The following is a 27,334-nucleotide window of genomic DNA, read 5'->3' as shown; positions in this document are numbered from 1 at the left end:
CCTTAACCTCTCTGCTAGCTCTCTTGCCCTGGGATCTCTTGCCCTGATTGTCTTCTCTGACAAAAGAATGAGGAAAATGAGCTGGGTATAATATTACAGAGTAGTGAAGTGTTTGGGAAGTGTTAGAAGGTGGTACCAATGAGGATGGAGAGACCTATTGAGAGTGAACCTGGAAAGCTCTGTGGGGTCATAGTACATGTACTACTGAGCTCTGAAAGAAAAATCTAGATAGAGGTAAATTCTATATACTTTGAACTTGCAAAGAGCTCAGCTTACTCTGATGATCAAATGGAAGAAATGAATGGATTAGAGAAAGGAAGGAATTATAGATTTGTCTGGCCCAAACTGGAAATTATTGATACTTTCAATGGATCAGCTGCTGTGATTGGTTTCATAGTCTGGCTGTGCAGCAGAAACCAGGCTGGGAGGTTGGGAAGAGACAGTGGAGTGTGAGACAACATTTAGGCAAGCACTGTACAAAGGCTGCAGAACGCTGGGCTGGCCAGTGACTGGCAGGGCTTCATGATGTCTTCATTGGACCAGTTTGGACTTGTGTATCTGTATTCAGTTCTGGTTATGAGATCATAGGCAGGAAATGACAAAGCACTGGGAGTAATGGAAGAATCCTGTTTTACACTTTGGTCAGAATTGTGATTTGTTTTTTTTCTTTACAGGAATGTGTCCTTGGTTTGACTGACAGGTGTCGGTTTTTCATCAATGACACTGAGGTATCAGCTTAATTTTTTCCAGGGTGGGGGAGGTGTCTGAATATTTTTCATTGTCAGCATCATATAATATGCTAACTCCATGCTTCCTCCCTCAAATTATTGTAGATTGCTTCTAATATCACGTCATTTGCAGTGTATGATGAATTCTTACTGTTGACGACCCATTCCCATACCTGCTATTGTTTTGGCCTGAGAGAGGCCTCAATTAAAAGTAAGTCTTCTACATATAGAAGTGAAAGTAGTTTCTCTTTAGTATCTTTGGCTCTTGTGGCCTTGATGACATTTTGTGGGGAGAGAGGTTGCCTCCCGGGCAGTGATTAAGAGATTTAGGGGTCCCTTCCAACAATTCTCAGTCAGTATGGACCAAGGATGTGCTGTAGCTTAGACCCTACCACATTGCTTGGGGGCCACACTAGTGATGTGTTTGTGAAGGGGACTGAGCTGGGGTCAGCCACATACTCCACATACTAGGGCATGCTCTTTAATCCATGTACTGTCTCCCTGGCCCCTGGTGACATTCAAATTCTTAACCTATTATTCCTATTTATCAAGGATTTGTAAACTTAAAGTAACCTTTAGAGCTTCCTTTGCCTCAATCTCAGCTTAATAACTCATTTAAATAAATCACTGCTAGGTAACAAAGATCTCCAGAGAAAGAAATCATTCTTCAACTAGAGTATCCTGAAATTACTCATGTTTTTAATGAATTTTCTTTTCAAGTGTTATTCAGGAGGCCCTATCTTTCCTGGCAATTCTTGGCCAAATAGCCAGTGGCTCAATGCAAGTGTCTGAGGATGCAGTGCTGCTTGGGCCATCCTGGGACTACCTGCAAATATCCCAAAGATTGTTTGGGGGCTTCAGGGATGGTACTTGGCAATGTACAGAGGATCGAGTGGTGTCAGAGATCAAATTGGGGTCTGCTGCATCCTCCTTAACCCTTAACAATCTTTTTGGCCCCAAATATCCTCAATTTAAAATTTTCAGGAAATTTTATTATATAGCTAAGTTATCATGTAGATATGACACAGCAGTATACTGTAACTTTTAAAAATATATAATCTTGATTTTTTTTTTTTTTTGGTGGAGGCACACCCAACAGTGCTCGGGTTACTCCTGGCTCTGCACTCAAAAATTGCTCCTGGCAGGCTCGGGGTACCATAAGGAGTGCCAGGTATCAAACCAGGGTTCGTCCTGGGTCAGCAGCATGCAAGGCAAACACCCTACTACTATGCTATCACTGCAGCCCTTTTCACACTGTTGCACCTTGTATTATATGTCTGATGGTCTAATTTTATGGTTTGTCTAAAACTTTTTATCCTTCAATTGAATATATGTTTATCAGAAACTGTCTTCATTTTCCCTTCTATTTTCTATTTTGAGAAAGAGAGAGCGGAGAGAGAGAGAGAAAGAGGAAAGAGAGAGAGAGAGAGAGAGAGAGAGAGGAGAGAGAGAGAGAGACACAGAGAGAGAGAGAGACAGAGAGAGAGAGAGAGAGAGAGAGAGAGAGAGAGAGAGAGAGAGAGAGAGAGAGAGAGAGAGAGAATGAATTTCTTATTCTAATTCCACTTTGCAAGTCTTTGCTTCTGACTTGCAGTGGTGGGACCTTAAACTGATAAGACTGTAAAATACTGATAAATGTTGAACAGTTTTGAAACCACCCACTCCTCCCCTTCCCCAGCCAGTGGAAAAGTTGTGAAAGGGCTGGGTCAGCTCTCAGTGAGATGACAGACAAGCAAATGACCTGAGGTTTAGTGGAGAGCACAATCAGGCTGTTCCTGGCTTTGTGCTGCCAATGTACAGGATCACACTGCAGTAACTGGGGAGTGTTCTATCATGGCAGTGATCTTAGTGTTTTAGCCAAATCTATCCGTAGCATTACAGGCAAGTGTGAGCAGCAGTCCTGTGTCCAATGGGGAGACTTTGCGGAAGGTGGAGCGGGGTTCACGGATTGTCACTGTTGTTCCCGAAGACACAAAACTTATTTTACAGGTAAGCTAATTTTGTTTTGGGCTACACCTGGTGGTTATTTAGAGTGCTCACTCCTGACTGATGCTCCGGTCACTCCTGACGGGGCTCAGGGTTCTCTGTGTTGTGTTAGGGATCAAACCTGAGTCAGGTATGTGCAAAATAAATGCCCTACTAGTTGTACCATCTCTTAGCCTTAGGAAAATGTCTCTTGAAAGTCAAAATAAATATTGTACATAACTAAATTCTTTTAAAGCTTATTTTGCTGTACTGTGGTAGTTCTCTATGAAAAACTAAAGTTGTGTTATCTAGATGTTTAAAATTTTCTACTTAATTAAAATACCATTGATTTGTTTATTTTAAGATGCCAAGAGGAAATTTAGAGGTTGTCCATCACCGAGCCCTGGTTTTAGCTCAGATTCGGAAATGGTTAGATAAGTAAGTACCACATGAATGACTAAAGTTTTTTGTTACCATGTGTGTCATATACATATGTCAATTATCTACCCTTAACTAAATTGTTTTTAACCAAGCAATCTGAAAATCCATCATTACGGATATCTTCACACAGAAACTCAAGGGCTCTGTTTGGGGCCACACTTGGATTTTAATACCACATGAGGTAATGGATTTTCCAACATAAAAAATCATGAAGGGGCTGGAGCAGTGGTCCTCAAACTACGGCCTACAGGCTACATATTGTATTTTTCCTGCTTTGTTTCTTCACTTCAAAATAAGATATGAAGTGTGCAGAGGAATTTGTTCAGTTTTTGTTTTTACTGTAGTCCAGCCCTCCAACAGTCTGAGGGACAGTGACCTGGCCCCCTGTTTAAAAAGTTTGAGGACCACTGGAGCAATAGAACAGTGGGTAAGGCTCTTGCCTTGCATGCTGCCAACCTTGGTTTGATTTCCGGCATCCCATATTGTCCTCCAAGTACCATCAGAAGTGATGCCTTAGTACAAAGCCAGGAGTAACCCCTGAGTATCACTGGGTATGGTCCTCCAAAAGCTTATATAAAATAGGATTCTTAAGTCTGAATAGGCTTTAGATAGTCTGGGAACCCTTGACAATTCTACACCAAACTGATTGTGTCTGGTACTATGAGCCTTATCTTAGGCCTCAATCATGCAAAATAATTGTGCTACCACTGAGACACACACCCAGTGCTCAGACACTTTCTGTGCCATCACCCAGACATGACTAAGGCTTTCACTGGATTCTAGGGGCTATGTCCCCAAAAGTACTTAGTCTAATGAAAAGAATAGTTCACTGTTTGAATATATTTGGGGCATTTTATTTGAGAATGATCTTTGTTAACATTGTGTTATGGAAGTAGGCTGGCCTAGGTTCCATGATGATTTTCTGCTATGCATATTTGGGAATATATATAGAGTGCTGTCAAGAGAGTGAAAGGGCCCGTGGCTGATTTTTTTCTTTCCATAATTTCAGTGTAGGCATCTAATAATAGTATTCTGGCATTTAGGCTGTGATCTAATTATATAATTGGTTTGTTTGATAATGAAAACGTGCTAGGTTCAGAGGGCTTAACTTTTATGAAAAATGCCTTTTCTATTAATTCTCTTTTCACAGACTTATGTTTAAGGAGGCATTTGACTGCATGAGAAAACTGAGAATTAATCTCAATCTGATTCATGATCACAATCCTAAGGTAATTTTTTTGTATTTGGCATTTCCTCTAGCTTACTTTGGAAATGTACTAATATGATCTAAACTTTTTTTTATATAGGTATTTCTTGACAATGTGGAAAGCTTCATAAGACAGATAGATTCTGTAAATCATCTTAATTTATTTTTCACAGAATTAAAGTAAGTATTTCAAATAATTCACTGATGCTATAGCATAAATTCTCTTTTCTATTTAAGGAAATCTAAAAACTGAATAGGAGAATATTGAATGTTTAATTTTCCTTTTAAAAATAATCAGTAATTCTTAGGTGTCCCATGTACTAGATTATTGCTTTTTCTTACCTTGTTTGTTAAAAACAGCCTACTTAAGCTATGAATTTAAAGTGTGTCACTCAGAATCATTTGACTTTATTTTATGATGCACACATAAAGCTTTTCCTTTTGAGGTTGAGGTTAACTATTATCTTATTTTACAATCACTCTTTTTCCAATTTTAATGAAAAGTTTTTTATTTGTTTTCTTTTGTTTTTGGGCCACACCCAGTGACACTCAGGGGTTATGCACTCCTGGCTATGCACTCTGAAATCACTCCTGGCACTGGGGACCATATGGGATGCTGGGGGATTGAACTGCGGTTTGCCTTACCACTTGCACCACTGCTCCAGCCCCTTAGTGAAAAATTTTTTTTTCCTTTGTTTTCTGGGCCACACCCGGCAGTGCTCAGGGGTTACTCCTGGCTATCTGCTCAGAAATAGCCCCTGGCAGGCACGGGGGACCATATGGGATGCCGGGATTCAAATCAACCACCTTAGGTCCTGGGTCGACTGCTTGCAAAGCAAACACCACTGTGCTATCTCTCTGGCCCTAATGAAAATATTTTAATTTAGAAAGAGGTAGAAAGAATTGCCTAGTAGCACCACCTAGATTCATTTTCTACCATTTGCCTCTTCTTCATTCAACCTTTTTTAAGACAAATAGCAGGCTAGTAATTCACCATACGCCTCTTAATATTTCACTCTGTTGGGCCAGAGCCATTATGCAATGAGCAAGGCAACTTGCTTTGTCTATAACTGACCAAGATTAGATCCCTGGTACCCTATGTGGTCTCTTCAGCCCCACCATGAGTCATCCCTGAGCACAGAGCTAGGAGTCACCCAGAACACTGGTGATTTTGCCTGTGGTCCCCCCAAATTTTTTTAAAGACTTCACCTGCATAGGTATACAGGGTCCCTTTATAGGTCATATTGCTAGTGAAAGGCACACATCAAGTGTCCTGTCAAGATGGAGAACACTTCTTTTCACGTCAAAGTACCCTCTATTTCTCAGACCGTCTGTGGTTCACCCCATGTCACACATGTTCTGAAAATTGTTTTAACCAAAAATTTGTTTTACCTGTTCAAGAACATTCATGTAATAGGATCACACATGCTAATCAGCATATTGTCCTTAGATACCTCCACATTGGTTGTTTGGTGTTTGGGCTAACAATACTCTAGCTTGGTGGCTACTCTCTCACTTCTATTTGGGAGTGATAATAACTCTTGCCATAGTGTTTAGGGTCACTCCTAGCCAGTGCTTGTTGGGCCGTGTGATTCCAGGGATGGAATCTGGGGCTCCTGTATGCCAGGTTGTGCTCCATTTCTTTGAGTGATCTCCCTCATTCCATATCCATGTTTGGATATATTGATAGTTCTTTTGATTTTATTAAATTAGAAGAATACTGTCATGTAAATATGCTATAGTTAACTTAATCTTCTGTTGATGGGCATTCAGATTGGACCCAGTTTGGGTCTATGAAATTAAAACAATCTACAAACAGTAGTGTACAATAATTTAGTGGGTATATTTTTATTGCTCAAAGTTTCATCTCGAGAAACCTTTTTTTTTTTTTTTTTTGGTTTTGGGCCACACCCGGTGGTGCTCAGGGGTTACTCCTGGCTGTCTGCTCAGAAATAGCTCCTGGCAGGCACGGGGGACCATGTGGGACACCGGGATTCGAACCAACCACCTTAGGTCCTGGATCGGCTGCTTGCAAGGCAAACACTGCTGTGCTATCTCTCCGGGCCCCAAGAAACTCTTTGAAAATTTCTTTTTCCATATATGGTTATTTTTATAGTTAAACTGCTTTTTAAAAGTCAGTGTTTAAAATCTCATCAGTGGGCATATTCACATTAGTAGTTTGCTCACTTGGGCAAATGTTTTATTAGTAACCTCCTATTTCACACTTGCTCTCAGGGAAGAGGATGTCACAAAGACCATGTACCCTCCACTGGTTACTCATGCCATTCAGCTTTCCAGGGATCTCGAGGGAAACAAAGTAGACCTGATCTGCGACACTCTGAGAGCAGCCATGGAGAACATAAATCCTCACAAGTACGTGTGCCATTGCTGGGTGATATGTTGGAGTAGCAAGTAGGTGGTGTCCTGACCCAGCATGTTTCTTCTTCTTGCCATGATCTGCACTTTCTACTTCAGGTTCTTCCTATCCATCCTCACCTCCCACGTGAAGAAGACTACTCCAGAACTGGAAGTTGTGCTGCAGAAGGTACACAAGCTTCAAGGTAAAGATGTTCACAAAGAGTGTTTAACTGAGTATGGCTTTCAGTGGTCTGAGATCATACTGATTAGGACTAGTCAGGGTTTAACTCTGTTAAACCAATTTAACACAGGACCTTTTTTTAAATTTTTTGTTTGTTTTTGGGTCACACCTGGCAGTGATCAGGGGTTAGTTTCTTCTGGCTCTGCATTCAGGATTCACTCCTGGCAGGCTCAGGGGATCATATGGGATGCTGAGGTTTGAACCCAGGTCAGCCACATTCAAGGCAAATGCCCTACCCACTATATAATTGGTGGAACATGACCTTTTAAAAGGTCGCCATTTTACTTGTATTTTTAGTACTCTTCTCTTTGTTTTTCTTATACACTCACAGAAAATGGTGCATCTGTTCCTGATGTTGTTACTGCTGAAGAGGCCCTGAAGTACTTACTGCTTCTGGTTGATGTTAATGAATTATATGATCATTCTCTTGGGACCTATGATTTTGACTTGGTTCTCATGGTAGCCGAGAAGTCACAGAAGGTATGCAGAATTGTTCCTTTAGTATCTTTTGGGTTCTTAAAATCATAGGCAGCTCATACTCTGCTGTGCTTTCGAGGTTAAGGTGTAAGCATAGACCTGGAGCCCCTAGGTACCACTCTCCCAGCCTTCTCCTCTGTCTTGGCTCTGGACTTCTCAGAATGTCTTGAATTCTAGGTAGTACATGTAAAATAAAATTGCTTGATTATTTTTAGTAATAGACATATTTGTCTACCAGTTCACATCTTTTAAAAGCAATATAACAAAATAAAGAGGGCCAAAGATATACTCTGGGCATAAGAGCACTTGCCTTGGCATGTGCTCATCCTCAGATCCCAGGCCCTTCAGACACTGGTGTGACAAGTGTAACACTAGTTTATTCTTCCTGACCTGATTTCCACTAGGGTGGCCTACTGACCCCCAATAGTGCAAGACCAAGCAGCTTCCCATCCTCAGGTTCTCACCATCATAATCTAATGCTGAGTCTCTGGGAGTGGCACCTGTGTCTCTTGAAATAAATAAATAAATAAATAAATAAATAAATAAATAAATAAATAAAAGGACTGTCACCCATGATTCCTATCCTGCTCCAGTCTGTTTCTTCTAACCCCTTTTCCTAGTTGACAATGGGAGCACAGAGAGTAGAAAGGTGCAGGGCCTCTTGTCTCAGGTCCAAAGTTTGATTGTTTTGCTCTGCACATTTGTGTCCTTTTTTTTTTTTTTTTGAGTAGACTCATTTTTTGTTTCCTTTTATTACTTTCTTTGCTCTTGCCAGAGTGGTTTTTGTAGAAAGGAAAATTTGATATTTTATTGTTCTGAGAAAACCCTTTACGGCCTCCACATTGACAAAACCGAAAGCTGCATTTTGTTAAAACTCCCATGGTCCTGTGACTCTCATCTCTTTTTTTTTGTTTGTTTTTGTTTTTGTTTTTGGGCCACACCCTGTGACGCTCAGGGGTTACTCCTGGCTATGCGCTCAGAAGTTGCTCCTGGCTTCTTGGGGGACCATATGGGACGCCGGGGGATCGAACCGCGGTCCGTCCTAGGCTAGCGCAGGCAAGGCAGGCACCTTACCTCCAGCGCCACCGCCCGGCCCCGACTCTCATCTCTTATCCTTGCTTTTTTTCTCTGCTGTGGAGGGAAAAGCATTGATTTCCTCTTTCTTGTCTCCAAGTTTCCCTACTAGGAGCCTCTGCCAGAGGCTCCTGCCCTTCTCCCATTTTTTCTGATTCTTACTCTTGAGATTGCAAGATGCCCAGGTGGCATCTCTCCAGGAGCCTTTCTTGCCTCCCTGCCCAATATCAGGAACAACAGCCACTCTAGAAATTTTAGGTATGGTTGCTTGTACCTTCCCTGTGTATGGATCCAGCTCATCCGTTGGCCTGTCAGTTTGCTGAGGCTGAGGGCAGGATTTAATGCTGGATTGCATTAAAACTTGATAACCTCGCTTTAGGTAGAAAACAATGTTTTTTTTTTTCTCTTTTTTTAAGGGGGAAAGAAGGCTTAGGGATCAAACCCATGTTATGCCTCATAACATGCAAAGCACACACTATACTTCTGTGAACTTTGGCCTTATCTCTGGGGCACAGCACAACACTGGAAAAGATTGATGCTCAGAAAAGCTGAGTTGGCAGTGCTGCAGAATTTTTGGGTTTTGTGCAGTGCTTTGCATTTTCAGTAGAAATTTGGATGCATTTGTTAATCGTCTTCTAGAGTGGAACCTTTTTAGCTTATATAGCTTGGTTCTTGTAAGACTTAAAAATTACTATTATCCTATAGGATATCACTAATATGTGGTACTTAGAATAACTGCATGCAGGAATGCAGTGGTTTAAATGGGGGCTATCTGGAACACTCTTGGCCCCAGAGAATAGTGAGGAGAAGGAAAGAAATAGAGTGGAGGAAGAAAAAGACATACAAGAGTCAAGAGGATTCAGGTATATCATTGATGTTAAGGAAGGCTGAAACTAAATATTCCAGCTGTGGAGTCACCAACACTGAAATCATAAGACCCAAATTTTAACAACCAAAGGTGACTGTTATGATGGCAAGCAGGGAGGGGATGGGGAGAGGTTTGGGATGGACTCCGGGAATGTTGGCGGAGGGAGGTTGACACTGATGGTGGGACTGGTGCTGAAATGTATGTCTAAACCTCAACTATGAATAACCTTGTAAATCACAATTTTTTAAATGAAAAATTTAAAGAAAGAGTTATTATCCTAAATGAAGACTGATAATGCTCATGAATTAAAGCATTTTTGCTAATGCTTTTATATAGTTCGGGTTTAGTCTTATATAGTATTTAGTATAATTGTATTGATATAATTAAGAATAAGTCTACTTCTACTTTTAATCTATATGTTTCTAGGTAAATAGAGTCACAAGCAAATTGTTCTTGCTTTTCTCAGGATCCCAAAGAATATCTTCCATTTCTTAATATGCTTAAGAAAATGGAAACAAATTATCAGCGATTCACTATAGACAAGCATTTGAAACGATATGAAAAAGCCATTGGCCACCTCAGCAAATGTGGTAAGTGTGAATATTAGTATGATTATTTCTGCTTCAGCTTCTCTTTGGAATGTTTATATTAATCAGTAAAGTGACTTTAATTTCAACCTAAAAACAGTTAAATGTTTTATATGTGCACTTTATCATATCTTGTGAAAAAGCTGGGGATATAACAAGTGATATTGGTGGCATTTTCTAGCTAAGAGAATAGAGCAGATCTTTTGGGTATTAAGAATGATCACCTGGGGTTTGCGTGATAGCGCTAGAGGTAAGGGGTCTGCCTTGTCAGCACTAGCCTAGGACGGACCTCGGTTTGATCCCCCGGCATCCCATATGATCCCCTAAGCCAGGAGTGACCCCTGAGCATTACCGGGTGTGGCCCAAAACCAAAAAGAAAAAAAAGAATGATCACCTGGGGCCAGGGAGATAGTCCAGCAGTAGGGCATTTGCTTTGCATGTGGCCGACCAGGGATGGACCCAGTTCGATTTCAGGTATCCCACGTGGTCCCTCAAGCTTGCCTGGAGAGATTTCTGAGCACGGTGTCAGGAATAACCCCTGGGTATCACCGGGTGTGGTCCAAAAACCAATTAATTAATAAATAAACTGCTTTAAAAAATAATGATCACCTTAACATTTCATTCAATATTTCAAATTGAAAAGCAGTAATTCTCTTCTGTCATGTTTGCAAACGCATGAGAAAAACCATGGGTGTTGGGGGTAATAAGTGCATTCATGATGCGCAGTGACAGATAACCTTGAACTCAGCAGAGACAGTGCCAGCAGTTCTGTCTACTTCCTTCCCTTCCTAGCCTGCCTAGGCTCCTCTGCTTGCAGCAGCAAGGCTCCTTTGCTGAGGGCAGAGAAGAATGTTCTGGCATGCTTGCTAAGTTTCTAACGCCCTGGGAGAGTGTGAGTGAATGGATTGGGAGTGGACTGAGGCATGTGTATTCACTGAGTCCTCTGTTGCTTCTTGTCGTCTGTAAGCCCAGGAGGCACTGGGTTATATAGCCCCTGATCGAGGGATAGTCTCAAAGCTCCTAATTCGGATTCTGTTCTGGTCATTGCTTTTGAAACCTCACGCTGTAATGGGCCTGGTTAAAATTCAGGTTCCTGGAGTTCATTTTGCCAATACTCGGGTTACGTAGGATGTCAATAATCTGTTGGTTTTGTTTATCTCATTTATATAAAGGACATCAGTGGCTATGCCAAAGTCTTAAGCTCATGAGGTTTTGGAAGGAGATAGAAAGATTTGGGCCACATCCAGAATTCCTTGGGTTTATTCCTTGCAGTGCTCAGGGGAACCATATAGTGTTGAGGATGCAACTGGAGTCAGTTGCAAGCAATACAAATGCTTTGGCCCCTGATGTTTGTATGAATTTTATTCTGCAGGACCTGAATACTTCTCAGAGTGCTTAAACTTAATAAAAGATAAAAACTTATACAAGGAAGCTCTGAAGTTGTACCCACCGGACTCACAGCAGTACAAGGTGCGTGGTGTGCCATCACACTCTCTGGATTCTGCTCTGTGTCTTGGCGAGAAATAGGTCTTGACACCAAGTTCATTCTACTCTTGGTTTCAAGCTGTGTCTTCAAATGAATGAGTCTCCTTTTAGGCTGCTTTTCTGGGTAAATGGCCTTGAATTATGTTATGGGAAAGTGAAGGAATTGCCTATCTAGTAACCTGGAATTTGTTATCAGGAATCCCATGACAGTGTCTATGTGCTGCCTCCCATTCATCCTGCTAGCACTTGAAACCCATCCTCACTGCTGCCTGATTGATGCCTCAGGAACAATTGATAAACTCGTTTTAATAAGCATCTCCATGACACCTTTGACTTTTCACTTACCAGAGAAATGTATGTAATTCACTTGACAACTCCGTTGGGTGCAGTGTAGTTTACAAATGAGAACATGTATTTCCCAAGGACCTGGAGCTAGGTTGTGGCCAGTGGGAAATGGAGTTAGGGCTGAAGCTGGTACCATTTGCCACTGTCAATTCTTTTTTTTTTTTTTTTTTGGTTTTTGGTTTTTGGGCCACACCTGTTTGACGCTCAGGGGTTACTCCTGGCTATGTGCTCAGAAATCGCCCCTGGCTTGGGGGGACCATATGGGACGCCGGGGGATCGAACCGCGGTCCGTTCCTTGGCTAGCACTTGTAAGGCAGACACCTTACCTCTAGCGCCACCTTCCCGGCCCCCACTGTCAATTCTTGCCAACACATTTGCTTCCATGGCGCTTTGTCGTTGTGGATTACATAAAGCATTTCTGATCTCTCCCCTGCCATCTCTTTAGACTTAAAGAATACTCAGACCCTCTCCTGTCCTTTTCTCCCCTTTAGAACCAGTGTCCTTCACAGTGCTCCAGTTCCTTGCCAGGAAACTGGCTCTGGATGAGGAGCTGAGTGAGCTTACTTGCACTTCCCCCTTCTCTTGGTGATCACATTTATGCAGCCCTTGATTTTCTCATTGTCTCCCCATCTAGGGCTGTGCCACTGTCTGACGTGGAGCTGGGAAACAGTATGTGACTATTGTGGGTCTCTCTGCTCCCCTAACTGTGCTGCAGTCTCAGTCCAAGCACTTTCCCCGGGTGCTCCAGGCACACTCCTGCAACATACCATGACACTTCTATGCTCTCTGCCCAAAGCTCCTTCTCCTTGTTCCCCTTGGGGCTTGTCCCTCAACTCTGTTTTTGTGTTTTGTGGCATCGGGATCATACCCAGAAATCTTAGGAATTACTCATGGCTCCCCACTCAAGTTGCTGTGCCGCCATCTCTCGACCCCCTTCGAAGGAGCTCTCATCACTCTTTGTCTCTGTCACTCTCTCCCACTGGGTTGAATATTATGTTGTGTGCAGAACATAATTTTTTAAAAGTGGGAACTTGATAGTGGTTCTTTTTCTCACTTGTTTTGGCTTTCTTATTTTTATTTGTTGCAATGCTTAATCTCCCCCGTCGCCCAGAGTCCCTGCTTATGTCTGTGTGCAGTGAATAAAGGACGCATTCAAAGTTTTGTGTGGAAGAGTAATTGGACTTATTGATCTACCACTGATCAGGATTTATTCTGAGTTACTAAAAGGAACTGCTGGGATCATGATGGTGATGGGAAGCAGTGATTGTCGATTTTCCTCCCTGACCTCAAATCTCTCATCACAGGACATTAGCATCGCTTATGGGGAGCACCTGCTGCAGGAGCGCCTCTTTGAGCCAGCAGGGCTTGTGCTTGCCCGCTGTGGTGCCCATGAGAAAGCTCTGGATGCCTTTTTGGCTTGTGGCAGCTGGCAGCAAGCTCTCTGTGTAGCTTTCCAGCTCAATTGGACCAAAGACCAGCTGGCTGCTCTCAGCAGAACTCTGGCAGGTAAACATGGTCTTTTTGGGCCTCTAGAACGATTTTGTTTTTTGTTTGTTTGTTTTGGGGGGGCCACACCCGGTGATGCTCAGAATTTATTCCTGGCTATGTACTCAGAAATCGCTCCTGGCTTGGGGGACCATATAGGATGCTGGGGATCGAACCCATGTCTGTCCTGGGTCAACTGCATGCAAGGCAAATGTCCTACCACTGTGATATCGCTCCAGCCCATCTAGAACAAATTTTTATCCAAAGGTTTTTGTTTGCTTCTTTGACCAGTTTTGCACATTCGTTAATAGAGCCTTCCTTAAGATAGTTACATACTGCCTGGTAAAAATTAATTCAGAATTAAGTAGAGGTTGCATTGCTGCAGGAGCCCAGAAACAATGGTGTGATGGAGCAAGTAGCCTCTTTGTCCCATAAGGACAGACAACACATTCTTTTTTTTTTTTTTTTGGTTTTTGGGTCACACCCGGCGGTGCTCAGAGGCTACTCCTGGCTGTCTGCTCAGAAATAGCTCCTGGCAGGCATGGGGGACCATATGGGACACCGGGATTCGAACCAACCACCTTTGGTCCTGGATCGGCTGCTTGCAAGGCAAATGCCGCTGTGCTATCTCTCCAGGCCCAGACAACACATTCTTATAGTGTTGGGGACAACTGGGGTTGATTGCACCTGTATTCCAGTCCTGGTAGAAGGAAAGGCCAGGTGATAAGCAGATTGGAAACAGGCAGGTCATTTGTTTCAGAGACGAGGGGTTGACCAAAACCAGAGACAGAGCCATGGTAAACTCTTGATTTCTTCAGAGAGGAGGAAAGATTAAGGCCCTTCCAAAAGAAGAGGAATAGAGAGGCTCTGACTTTCTCAGTGTGTTTGAAGTAAATACTTGACTGGTCCATTTTTTTCCTTTACCTTTTTAAGAGTCTTGAGAATATTGTTATAGTTCAGAAAAAAAGCTGTGCTGAAAAAATTTCACATTATATCCTCTTGAATATACCTACATATTCTCCATAGTTATTTGAATTATTCTTTTGCAGAGAACATAAAAATGTGAAAGATCATCATTTTATTTTTCTAACATTTTCTGATTATTATATTAGTTAGCTTATGAGCCTTCTTTTTTTTTTGGTTTTTGGGCCACATCCGGTGGTGCTCAGGGGTTACTCCTGGCTGTCTGCTCAGAAATAGCTCCTGGCAGCATGGAGGACCATATGGGACACCAGGATTCGAACCAACCACCTTTGGGAGCCTTCTTATTAATGTTCAAGCTGAACTCTTTGTTTATTTGGGAGCTATATCAGGTATTGATGACTCCTGACTGTTCTCAGGATCACTGCTGGTGGGGTTCAGAGGACCCTAGAGTGTGCTGGGAATTGAACCCAGGTCACTTGTGTGCAAGGCTTACCATACTCATTGTACTGTCATTCTGAACTAGCTTTGTTTTTTCTCTCATAAACACTTTAAGGTTCGAGCCTCAGCATCCCATGTGATCCCCCAAGCCTGCCAGGAGTGATTTCTGAGTGAAGAGCCAGGAGTAACCCCTGAGCGCTGCCAGTGCTGTTCAAAATACTAAAAACAAAAAATTTCTTTCTTGATGGGGAATTTGGGACCAAACCCAGTGGTGCTTAGGGCTTACTCCTGGCTCTGCTCAGGGATCATTCCTGGTGATGCTTTGGGGCTACCATATGCAGCTTCAGGGATCAAACCAGTGTTGACCATGTGTAAGACAAGTGCCTTCTATTCTCTCTCATCCTTCCAAGCAAACTCTTTTGCAGGTGTTGGAAATAGATGTTAGGCCTTTCACATTTTTCATTCTGCTCCATTGTTAACCTCCATATTAGAAACCTAGTGTGTACTGTATTTTGTACCTTCTAATGTGTTTTTGGACCTCTTACCTTCTTTTACATGCTTCTGACTCAGAGCTCACTGTTTGCCCCGCACTGTAATAGAGTCCATCTAATTCTCCTAGAAGTGTATTCTTCAAAAAAGTAAGGAAGGCAGCAGCCAAAGATTTTTTTAGAAGTTTTGCAAGCTAAAGTAGCTTATGTACACGTTTAACCTCAATTTATGCAAGCCAGCAAAAGAAAGATAGCTGCTATAGCAGTGGACTGATGCTTCTCTGTGAGTTATGCACACCCTGAGCTGGGAGGAGTGAATCTACCAACCAGAATGTCAGGTTTTGTAAACCTCTCAATATGGTGCTCATATTGGATTGATTTTAAGATTTAAAGTTGCTTCATAGGGACTCGAGTGGTAGTACATTGGGGAAGGCACTTACTTGCACATGGCCGACCCTGGTTTAGACCTGGGTTCACCTCATATGATCTCCCGGGTCAGCCAGGAATAATTCCTGAGTACAAAGCCAGGAGTACAGTCCCGAGAACAGACATATATGGCCCCCAACTCAAACCATTACTGAACAGAAAAAGATTTCTGCCTAAATCCAGCGATCAGCTTGTTTTTTCCATCAGCCAAAGGAAGCACAATGCCTTCCTATGCATTAAGGAGCGAGTCAGGTCAATTTCTTTTTTATGTGTGTCTTCATAACCATTTCTCAAAGCTAATTTAACTGCATAATTTTAAGGTCCCAGATTTAAGTGTATGTGAGTGTGTGTGGGGTGATTACCTCTCTAGTGGTGCCTGGGACTTAGGCCTGACTCAGCTCAGTGGTCACTCGAGATTGCTCATAGCACCATATCCAGTGCTAGGGATGGAACTGAAGTTGGCCCTGTGCTGCCTCCCTGGATCTCACATCAAGGTTTCAGTTGTCTGTAATATAGCACTTCATTTTATGCCTGCCTGTTTATCACATAGACAAAAATCCACAAAATTCATCACAATGTCATATTAATGAAGTACTATAGCAAAAGAATTTTGAAATTTGCTCTAGCCACGGATTTGCTTGACTTTAGACTGGCTGTTCTTTGTTTTTGTTTTTGTTTTTATTATGAGGAAAAGTATTAGGGAGCTCTTTGGATTAATGCTGTTGTAAAACATTTTGTTGTGGAGAGCTCAAGCTCTAATTTATAGGAGCTATTTGATTTAAAAATACCAGCTAAAACCACTCCAGTTTAAATATTGATTCTGCTACTCTTTTTGCTTTGTCTTTGGGCCATACCCAGTGATGCTCAAGACTTACTTCTGGCTCTGTACTTGGGAATTATTTTTGGTAGGCTCAGGGGACCAGATGGAGTTGCTGGAGTTGCTGGAAATTGAACCTGGATCAGTTGTGTACAAAGCAAAAGCCCTACCCACTACTACTGCTCCAACCCCAGGGTCTGTTTAGTTGGATGTGGTCAAAGTCTTACTTATTTTTGCAGGAAAGCTAGTTGAACAGAGGAAGCACAAAGATGCAGCCACAGTGTTAGAACAGTATGCACAGGTAAGCTTGAACCCTCTCTCATAAAGCCTCACAAACCAACAAATAAGATTTGCTTATGCCTGTGAAAATCAAAGGAATAACTGTAATAGTGAAATCCCCAGACAGTCTTCCATCTTGCTGACTTGACTTTGAAGTCAAAGTTAAGTAGATTATCTCTAAATAATTAGGTTCTCTGAAATAGACTACTGAAAAGCTCACCGATAATCCCTTCTGGTATGATGGATAGTACTTGTGAAAAGTTGAGTTCCGAAGTAGTTATGCTCTTTGAACTAACATGCCAAAATAGGAACAGCAAGAAAAGAATAGTTTAAAACAAAGTAATTGAAATCTGATACTATTTTTTACTCTCTCCTATTCTCCTATTAGAAGTACCTCTTTAACTTAGATAGCTTACTATTTTTCAATTTTTGAATAGAGTATAAAAGAAATAACCAACTTTTCATGGCCTTACATGATTTATTGTAAAGACAATAATCTTATGTCTGTTCTTTAACCACAGACTAATAGGACGTTTTATTTTGGGGCACACCTGGCAGCGTTCAGGGCCTTCTCCTGGTTCTTCACTCAGAAATCACTCTGGCAGGCTCAGGGGACCATATGGGATACTGGGGATCGAACCTGGGTCCATCCCAGATCAGCCGCGTGCAAGGCAAACACCCTACCACTGTACTATCACTTCGACCCCTAATAGAATATTCTGGTAACAGTTTTTGATCAGTTGAAGAAATCGGCATTCAGGGAGGGACTCCTCAGCAGTGCTCACAGTGCGTAGGAGACAGTCCTGGTTTATCAGGTAGATCAGTGCTTGAGCTGTTTGTGATATTCAGCTCTAGGGTGCTGGGGACCAGCAGAGCCACACCCACAGTGTTTGGGGACATTTGACATGTTAGGGATCAAATTCAGGACCTTCCATGTATAAGACTTGCACACTTGACTTCTGGCCCCAAAAGATGGCCTCATTGCTCAGAGATGTAGAGGGGTATTACTTACCATGTGGGTTTTGTGTTTGTTTTCAGAATGTATACCCCTCCAAGCCTTTTGTATCACTCTTTACAGAGCATGTTTTATAGACCAAACATGTACTGATACTGGACTGGAAGGTGTAGCCTGGTAAAACAGATAGAGGTATCTCTGTCAGCACTTTTTTTGTTATGGTGATATTTGACACACTTGCTCCAATAACAATGTAAGTTTCCTGGATGGTCCCTTATTAGGATTATGAAGAAGCAGTGCTCTTGCTGTTGGAAGGATCTGCCTGGGAAGAAGCTTTGAGATTGGTGAGAGACCTTCAGAAACCTTTGTGATGGGTGCCAAGCGTGGTGGGGAGTGTAGGGGATATGTTTATTTAATTCCTTTGCTTTGTTCGTTTTTGGATGGGATTGGGGAATACCCAGCAGTGCTCAGAGCTTAGTTCTGTCTCTGCACTGAAGAGTCACTCCTGTCAGTGCTTGGGGAGCCATATAGAATGCAGGGGATTAAACTTGGGTCAGCCACATGCACCCTACCCACTGCTGTACTAGTGTACAAGTGTTTTTCACACACACACACACACACACACACACACACGCACGCACCCTTCCCACTGCTGTACTAGTGTATTAGTGTTCTTCACACACACACACACACACCCTCCTGTACTAGTTTTCTAATCCCTCCCTTGTTCTTCACACACACACACACACACACACACACACACACACACACACACACACACACACACACACACACACACACACACACACACACACACACACCCTCCTGTACTAGTGTTCTAATCCCTCCCTTGTTTTCTGAAGTTTGGAAAATGAAATAGATTCTCAGTTCTAAGAATAGTTTCTCTAATCATTAAGTGAATGCTTGATAATGTTTGGAATCAGCTTTTAAATATGAAATATTATATTTTACTTAAATGAGTTGGATTTTTGTTGGTTGCCATTTTTAGGAGACTTGCTCCTTTGGAAAATAGTGCAGTCAACTTTGAAGGTGACTTTTCAGGGATCTCACCCTTCAGTAACTTGAAGTTTTCCTGCCTAAAACTACTGTATTTCCTTCCAGGTATACAAATATAACAGACTGGACATCATAGAAACCAATGTAAAGCCTTCCATTTTAGAAGGTGAGGGTTGCATTTAGATTGCATTTCTTATTTGTAGAAGATTAGAGTTGGCAAGACCAGAGAGATGGCACAGGAGCTTCTTATAAACATGTATGGAATGATCACATTTCTCTGCTAGTGCTTGTGGATATAGCTTGGTGCTAGAGCACTTGTCCTGTTTGTGTAAGGCCTGGGTTCAATCCCCAGCACCACAAAAAGAAAGATTTTCTATTGCTAGGTATAATTTTTAATTCTGTCTGGGACTTTTAAATATGCTAAACAGGAACCCAAATATATAGTAGTGTTATCAATCAGTAAATGCTGAGAAAGGGTTGCATATATATATCAATATATAAGTCGATGCACTTACATATATATACATACATACATATATGTCAGTGTACCTACATATACATATGTTTATATAGGTATATTGACATATTGATACTTGTGTGATATAGGCTTAAATTTGTAATAAGATTTATTATAAGAATTTTTAATAAGAACTATTAAAAATTTAATGAGTCTATAGCCATATTACCTTGAATGTACTGATCTCTTCTAAAAATTTAATGAAACTTTGTAAATGAAATTAGTAGTTTCTAGGGAACAGATAAGTATTACCAGTATTACTAAATATTCTGTTAATTACTCTGACTCCTTTAAATGCCTAATGGAGGGGCCGGCGAGGTGGCGCTAGAGGTAAGGTGTCTGCTTTGCAAGCGCTAGCCAAGGAAAGATCGACCGCGGTTGGATCCCCCGGCATCCTATATGGTCCCCCCAAGCCAGGGGCAATTTCTGAGCGCTTAGCCAGGAGTAACCCCTGAGCATCAAACGGGTGTGGCCAAAAAAAAACAAAAATAAAAAATGCCTAATGGAAGAGAATGTCAGACCCAGTTACATACAGAAATTTTTGTGCATTGCGTTGCTGTGAAATTTTGCCTTATTTTAGCACATTCTACCCTATAAGCAGCGTCTGGCTGTTTTGATGTTAATATACACTCATGTTCTTTTCTCTGCTTACTGTCCTCCTCTTGATTCAAATTCGCATTGGGAGAGGGTACTTTTTATTTGTTTTTAAATTGGAAGTATTGTTAATTTTGATACTGTTTACCACAGTATTTTATGTGAGCACCTTTCAGCATCTCACCTTCCACCTGTGTGTCGACTTTGGAGGGGTACATTAGCTCATTCAGTAGGTGAAAGGTTCCTTCTGGCACTGTGCACTCCTCCTATATTCTGCTTCCTTGGATTTATTTGTCCATCAATGACAGCCTAGAAAATTGCTGACACGTCATCTGCAGAGGCCTAAGGTACTATGTTGAAGAAACATTTCCACCTAGTTTTGGTTAACAAAATAGATTTTGGTGCACTCCTTCTACTGGTCAGTTCTCTCTCTGAACAAATCTTTATTCAGGTAATATGTAACATCAGCTGTCGATAGAATTTTAGGATGTTGGTGAACTCTAAAGATCTGAAACCTCAATCTTTTGGTTGAGTTTGTTCTTCAAAAACAATGTGGATTAATTCGGATTAGGAGAATGACCTTACTTATTGAACCCCATGACCCATTCCTCTTCGTTAAATTCCAGCTTCCTCACTGCGCTCCCTAGTATTTTTCTTTTTGCTTCAATATCATACTCAGATTGTTTTTCATCTGTATCCCCAGCCCAGAAACATTACATGGCATTTCTAGACTCTCAGGCAGCCACATTCAGTCGCCATAAGAAACGCTTATTGGTGGTTCGAGAGCTCAAGGAGCAAGCACAGGTTTATCTGGGTGAGTGTCTGCATGAAGGCCTGGAGCTGGGATAGGGCAGCTGGCGTTATCTGTGTTGTCTCAGCTTATAAGGCTGCACTTATGCAATGGCTCCCAGCCACCTGTGATTCCTGTGTTATGGGTACATCTGAGGTCTCTGAAATTCCTCAGAAACCTTGTTTGACTGTGTCTGGTGTGTGCTGGGTAAACCTGGGTATAGGAGCAGGTGGGTAGGGAAGGGTAGAGTGGGCACTCTAAATAAGTGTGGTTCATTTGCCCCACTCTAGGCCAAACCTTAGCAGTAGAGGGTTTTCACTTTAGTATCTCTGTCCAGGGGAAGATGTGCCCCCAAATCAAGAGTCCGACCTCTTCTCTGAAACTACCAGCGTCGTGAGTGGCAGTGACATGAGTGGCAAATACTCCCACAGTAACTCCCGGATCTCAGCGTATGTACCATAGTATTCCCTGGGTGTGTACCTCGAGAATGCACATACAAGGAGGCAGGTGTCCCACCAGGGTAGTGTAGTTCCTCAAACCACTTTTTCTTGGCCATGTGGAATTAAGCTAAGCTTTAGCTTGCAGGAAAAAATTCCAGATTAGACTGTTTTGAAATGGTTTCTGTCACAGCTTCGTGGCCTATTGTGTTTGTCTGGTTTCCTTGAGAGACACTTAATACTGGGTACTGGTTTTATATAACATATTACTTTAGTTACAAATAAATATGAAGTGACTTATGTATAGACAGATACTGAGAGCATAACATTTGCCTTACATACTACCAGGTATGGCCCCCCCAAACAAAAAACAAAGACCCATTGAAACCAATAGGAAGTGGCAATTGATGCTCCAATTTGCCAACATGGGATTCCAGACCCTTTTAGTTGCACTGCCACCACAGACCCCCCCCCCCACACACACACCTTTACCTCCCCAGCCCTGAGGCCAGAAAGTTGCCAGATCTGATGTGTCTGTCTGACCTCTGAGCCTAGGACAGAAAAACATTCATTCAAAAGGTCATATAGGGCCTGAGCGACAGCACAGCAGGTAGAGCGTTTGCCTTGTATGTGGCTAATCCTTGTTTGATCCCCAGCATCCCCTCTGCCCAGGAGTGATTTCTGAGTGCAGTGCCCTGCAGGAGTAACTCCTGAGTGCCACAGGGTCTGACCCAAATATTGGGGGAAAAAAATAAAGACAACTGGAACTCTCGTAAGAATTGAGGTGAAAAAGTAAGCATATTAAAGACTCTTGATACAGGAACGATTTTGGTGCTTGTAGGCATTGTGCTAGACTCAACTTCCAGATATTGATATCTCTTTATTTAAATTTTATTTTGTTGTTCTACTGAAAAATTCAAGTTATTTGTGTTTATGTTTATTTTGCCAGTTCTTATCAGACATAACTTCATTTTACTCTAGACGATAATCGAAAGCTTCAGGCTGGAGCTTAGTGTTTCCTAAGTGTACTCCCATTTTTGTGTACGGTTTTAACATCTTGACTTCATTTCTCCTCCAATGTAAAACTATCTTTGGGCTTTCTAGATTCCTAAAAAGTTGGGTAATCAGCAGGTCCTTTTTTTTTTTTTTTTTAATTTTAATTTTTTATTTATATATTTTTTGTCTTTGGGTCACACCTGGCAGCACTCGGGGTTACTTCTGGCTCGATACTCAGAAATCGCTCCTGGCAGGCATGGGGGGACCATATGGGATGCTGGGATTCGACACTGTCCTTCTGCATGCAAGGCAAATGCCTTACCTCCATACTATCTCTCCAGCGCCTCCCCCCCCCCCGCCCCCTTTTTGATCTTGGAGTCATTCTCAGCAGTTCTCAGTCATTACTCTTGGCTCTGCACTCAGAAATTGCTCCTGGCAGGCTCTGGGGACTATGGAATGCTAGGGATTTGTCAAACCCCTACATGCAGGGGTTTTGTCAAACCCCAGTCACATGCAGGGAAAATACCCTACTCACTTGAACTATGGCCCCAACTGTTCCTTTTTATCAGCACAAGGTTCTGAACCTACTTTGTACATCTCTAATCCTCATCTCACAGGCGATCCTCGAAGAACCGTCGTAAAGCAGAGCGAAAGCGGCACAGCCTCAAAGAAGGCAGCCCACTGGAGGATGTGGCTCTACTGGAGGCCTTGAATGAAGTGGTTCAAGGCATAGAGAAACTGAAAGGTATGTCCTTAATATTGCTGAAGATTTTGTACACAAAAAAGTAGCACAGAGAATTTGTTAGATGATTAATCTGCCCGCAGCCCTAATTCAGGGCATGTTGCTGAGATTAGTTTTCTCTGCTGCCTTCCTGGCCTAATAGCTTCTACATTTATGAACTGGGAGTGAGCAGGCTGACAAAGAGGGTAAAGGATGGGAGGCAGCACTTTCTGCCCTAGCGCTAGGTTTGCTTTTCTGGTCAGAATGGGTCAGATTAATTATTTCTGCCTCAGGGAAAAAGAAGAAAATGTGAGTAATGGCATATGTCTTTGGGGTACTGTCATAGATTATCTTTTGCCTGCGAAAGAAACTGATAAGAATCTAGCACAGACATGGAACTTAACTTTGACTATCCCTCAAATGTCCTCTCTCTAGATGAAATACGTCATATTTTAAAGGTGCTCTTTCTCTTTGAGTTTGATGAGCAAGGAAGGGAGTTACAAAAGACCTATGAGGATACTTTGCAGCTGGTCGAGAAGTCAGTGCCAGAAATTTGGACTCTAAAGCACCAACAGAGTTCAGCTACACCTGTAAGTTTTCTCGGAGATGATGGACATCTTTGTCATCATTCTCATAGGTATTTTGTTGATGTAGAAAAAGTCTATGCATGGCTGGAGAGATAACAGAAAGGGCTAGAATCTACTCTGGCCTGGTCTCCAGTGCTGCAAGGTTTCTGAGTGTGTCCTCAAAATAGAAAATTTAATGTAAAAGGGTTTAGGGGTACAACTCAACAGTAGGTCACTTGCCTTGCATGTGTGAGATTCTAAGGTCAACCCTGAGTTCATATATAGATATTTTTTGGTTTAGTTTTTGGTCCATACCTGGCAGCGCTCAGGGATTACTGCTGGCTCTGTGCTCAGGAATCACTCCTGGTGGCCACAGGAGACCATATGGGATATTGGGGATTGAACCTGGATCAGTCATGAGCAAGGCAAGCACCCTATTCTCACAAGTTATTGTTCCCTCAGTGGAATTACCTTAGCGGAATATTTAAAGGGTTAGATAAAAGGGTAGATATAAAAAGAACTTTTACAAACCAATGCAAATAAAAGCAATTATGAATTAATATGCCACCAACTATTTGAATTTATTTTAGCAGGTATGTACTGGAAGAAATGTGATTATTCTCAGATTTGTAGTGGTTGTGAAGCTAACAATTTATGATGGCCCTGTATGCCCCTGTATTCCACTTCTCTAGAGCATATTCATATCTAAGACACCAACTTCCTGAAACTTCCAGGGAAAGTGATCAGGAACACTGGTTTGCTTTGGTGACGAGTGCAATGACTGATGAAGTGGCTGCTGGGAGTCACCTGAGAGTGCTGACTGTGAGAGAGACTTTGTTGCTGTGTGTGTGCCCAAGGAGCCACACACAGGCCTCGTGAAGACAAAGCCTGGCATGTGCTTGTTGAAACTTGCTTAGGCACAGGATTCCTGTGCAGTCTCTGTCTTTGCTTGCAGCTGGCATACAGAGTTTGCATTCATATTTCATATATGTAAGGCTATAGATTTTTTGAGCAGCCTTCAATTCTCTGGATTTTTTGTGACATCTGATACTCTCTTTCCTCATTCAGATTCTGGTTTGGTCATTTTCCAGAATTAGGCATATATCAGTGAGGTTTTTATGCCCCCACTTCATTACTTTGTTCTTTTACTAGAAATAAAAATTTAAAAGTCTTGAGTTAAAATAAGAAAGGGACAAATTAATAATCATAAAGGAAAAGAGAATTACTCTGCTTGATACTTGAAAAATATTAGGCTCTGGGGGCTGGAGCAATAGCACAGTGGTAGGGCATTTGCCTTGCATGTATCTGACCTGGGACAGACCCGGGTTTTATTTCCGGCATCCCACATGGCCCCCAACCCTTCCAGGAGCAATTTCTGAGAAAGAAATTCTGAGTAACCCCTGAGCGCAGCCAGGTGTGGCCCAAATAAAAAGAAAAATTTTAGGCTCTTTACTGCTGCTTGTTATTTGTCCTTTGGTACTGGTTATTTGCTTAAGTGTTGGGTTCTAAGTATAAAATCATGTTTTCTAATTCAGTCTACTTTCTACTTAGGTCCTGGGTCCTAATTCCACTGCAAATAGTATCATGGCCTCCTATCAACAGAAGATGTCAACTCCTACTCATGGTTAGTATTGGTTTCTACGTATTAATTACTACAGTACCAAGAAGAAGGATTGTCTTTATGTGTTAAAAAGATTCGCAGTACAGGGGCCGGAGAGATAGCATGGAGGTAAGGCGTTTGCCTTTCATGCAGAAGGTCATCAGTTTGAATCCCGGCGTCCCATATGGTCCCCCGTGCCTACCAGGAGCAATTTCTGAGCATGGAGCCAGGAGTAACCCCTGAGCACTGCCGGGTGTGACCCAAAAACCACACACACACACATAAAAAAAGAAGATTCGCAGTACAGCAAAGACTACAGTTTTCCATTAATTCTCAGACTATCTTTAGTGCAAACAGTTCAATGCTTTTGGAGTTGGGAACCAGAGAGTTGAGGAATCTAACATAAACTTAACATAAAAACTTGCTCACTTTTTCAGATAGGCAGGTCAGGGCTGAAGTCTAAGTCTGTCTAATTTACATTTATACTTTAAAGGTTCTTTGGACTCCTCATTTTTGGGTTAGACAGTTATTCATTACATTTTGGCAGTTACACTTTGTAACTGGATCTTCTCAATCATCTTTAGGATGGACAGTATCATTTGAAAGTAACAAAAGAATATTTAAAATACCATTTCCATTTTATCATATCTGAAATATTTCTTGGTGAAGATAATATTCAATTAGGTTACATGTCCTTCTCTAATTTAAAAGTTAAAAGCCATGTGACTGGGGCCGGCGAGGTGGTGCTAGAGGTAAGGTGTCTGCCTTGCAAGCACTAGCCAAGGAAGGACCGCAGTTCCATCCCCTGGCGTTCCATATGGTCCCCCCAAGCCAGGGGCAATTTCTGAGCGTTTAGCCAGGAGTAACCCCTGAGCATCAAATGGGTGTGGCCCGAAAAACAAAAACAAAACAAAACAAAAAGCCATGTGACTAAAGAGTCAGCTCAGAGGCCAGGGACAATTAGAAAGCAGAGGTAGGTGGAACTAGTGCTCACACCCTACACCACATAGCCCCCAAGCAAATATCAGTATTTGCGTTCTCCATGTGATTCCTACTTAGATAATAGACTATAGATCTAACTGGAGGAAAACTTGGGTGTTTTAGGTAATCTAATTTTGGTGACAGCATTTTCTCTGAGTCTTCTGTCACTCCATTTTTTTCTTTCTTTTTAATTATTATCACAATTATTTTTTGTTAAATTAATGTATGCCTGTACATTTTTATACTCTTAAAATTATATCAGTTGGACTGGAATTATAGTACAGTGGTTAGGGCATTTGCCTTGCGTGAGGCCAACCCAGGTTTGATCTTTGGCATACCAGATTCTTCTAAGGATGGCCACGAGTAATTCCAGAGTATAGAGCCAGAAGTAACCCCTGAGTATCACTGACTATGGCCCCCCAAATTGGATAAATTATTTGTAAAAATAGAATGTGCATATATTGGCTATACATTTTGAGATTCAGTAAATGTATATGGCCTGGTCACCATCATCACCACCACCACCCTCTTCCATTTCGAATCTCAGACATTCTCTCATTCTGAATCACTTCTTCCCAAGCTGTCCTGCAGTACCTCCTGGGTAGATCTTTGTGTTTGCTCTGGCCACAACCTTGTCAGGATGGAAGGCTTGGCACTGTAGAACTGAGTCACCTCGAACTTTCACTGCTTTGGGGCCTACCAATGACACTGTTACAATTTCTTTTCTTTTAGTTCCTGAGCTTTTGATACCACCGAAGATCAACACAAGAACCCACTGGAAGCTGAGCCTTCTGGAGTGACTTCTGGTATGAAGCGGGCTCTGGCTGAGATGACTGGCTTTCTCCTGCTGCTGCTTTCCCTCAGCCCTCAGTGTCTCCCCACGCTGCTCTGTACCATGGACACAAGCAGTTAATTGATTTTTATTTTGTGAATAATCTTAATCATTAGAATGTGAAACTGTAGCCAACAAAGAATTTTACAAGGATTACTTTTTTTTTTTATTTTTTGGTTTCTGGGTCACACGCAGTGACAGTCAGGGGTTTAACTCCTTGCTATCCACTCAGAAATTGCTCCTGGCTTGGGGGACCATAGGGAACTCTGGGGATCAAACCCAGGTCTGTTTTGGGTCAACCGCATGCAAGGCAAATGTCCTACCGCTGTGCTGTCACTCTGGCCCCGAAAAGGATTACTTTAAAAAAAAAAAGAAAAAAAAAATATATATATATATATATATATATATTTAGTGCTGTTTGAGAAAGAGCCTGCCTATCTCTGGTATTGTCATCAGGATATTGGATTTTATTCCTAGCTGATTCATATTAGAACTGTAGAAAAGTCACTTTATTGATATGTGCCTCTGTTACATGGGAATAATTTTCATGCTGTCTACCTCAAAAGTGTAACGAAGAGTAAAATGGTGTTTGCAGATTATTTTATGTTCCTAGAAGAGAGCTTTCTGTAAAAAATAACATGGCTGTCGTGCTACTGAAATGTGGTCACATTCAATTACTCCAGCAAAGCCTTCAC

The 27,334-nt window shown here is 41.9% G+C and overlaps 1 protein-coding gene across 1 annotated transcript in view; it reads left to right on the top strand.

The window, feature by feature from the left end:
* The window catches only part of ELP1 (elongator acetyltransferase complex subunit 1), a 55,596-nt gene extending 28,750 nt beyond the window's left edge, over positions 1 to 26,846 (top strand). The window contains exons 16-36 of the mRNA XM_049785185.1: positions 675 to 728; positions 834 to 939; positions 2,602 to 2,717; positions 3,058 to 3,131; positions 4,285 to 4,363; positions 4,442 to 4,521; positions 6,577 to 6,714; positions 6,817 to 6,902; positions 7,272 to 7,420; positions 9,826 to 9,949; positions 11,319 to 11,416; positions 13,081 to 13,282; positions 16,594 to 16,655; positions 17,870 to 17,932; positions 18,711 to 18,771; positions 20,420 to 20,520; positions 20,831 to 20,955; positions 22,557 to 22,684; positions 23,096 to 23,250; positions 24,778 to 24,850; positions 26,540 to 26,846. Of these exons, the coding sequence (XP_049641142.1) occupies positions 675 to 728; positions 834 to 939; positions 2,602 to 2,717; positions 3,058 to 3,131; positions 4,285 to 4,363; positions 4,442 to 4,521; positions 6,577 to 6,714; positions 6,817 to 6,902; positions 7,272 to 7,420; positions 9,826 to 9,949; positions 11,319 to 11,416; positions 13,081 to 13,282; positions 16,594 to 16,655; positions 17,870 to 17,932; positions 18,711 to 18,771; positions 20,420 to 20,520; positions 20,831 to 20,955; positions 22,557 to 22,684; positions 23,096 to 23,250; positions 24,778 to 24,850; positions 26,540 to 26,607 (2,142 nt within the window). The 3' untranslated portion in view covers positions 26,608 to 26,846. The remainder of the gene's footprint in view (positions 1 to 674; positions 729 to 833; positions 940 to 2,601; positions 2,718 to 3,057; positions 3,132 to 4,284; positions 4,364 to 4,441; positions 4,522 to 6,576; positions 6,715 to 6,816; positions 6,903 to 7,271; positions 7,421 to 9,825; positions 9,950 to 11,318; positions 11,417 to 13,080; positions 13,283 to 16,593; positions 16,656 to 17,869; positions 17,933 to 18,710; positions 18,772 to 20,419; positions 20,521 to 20,830; positions 20,956 to 22,556; positions 22,685 to 23,095; positions 23,251 to 24,777; positions 24,851 to 26,539) is intronic.
* Positions 26,847 to 27,334: the final 488 nt, after the last annotated feature.

This window comes from Suncus etruscus, chromosome 1, assembly GCF_024139225.1.
Source record: "Suncus etruscus isolate mSunEtr1 chromosome 1, mSunEtr1.pri.cur, whole genome shotgun sequence".
NCBI lineage: Eukaryota > Metazoa > Chordata > Mammalia > Eulipotyphla > Soricidae > Suncus > Suncus etruscus.
The sequence above is the reverse complement of the archived record's forward strand: the minus strand, read 5'-3'. Positions and strand labels throughout refer to the sequence as shown.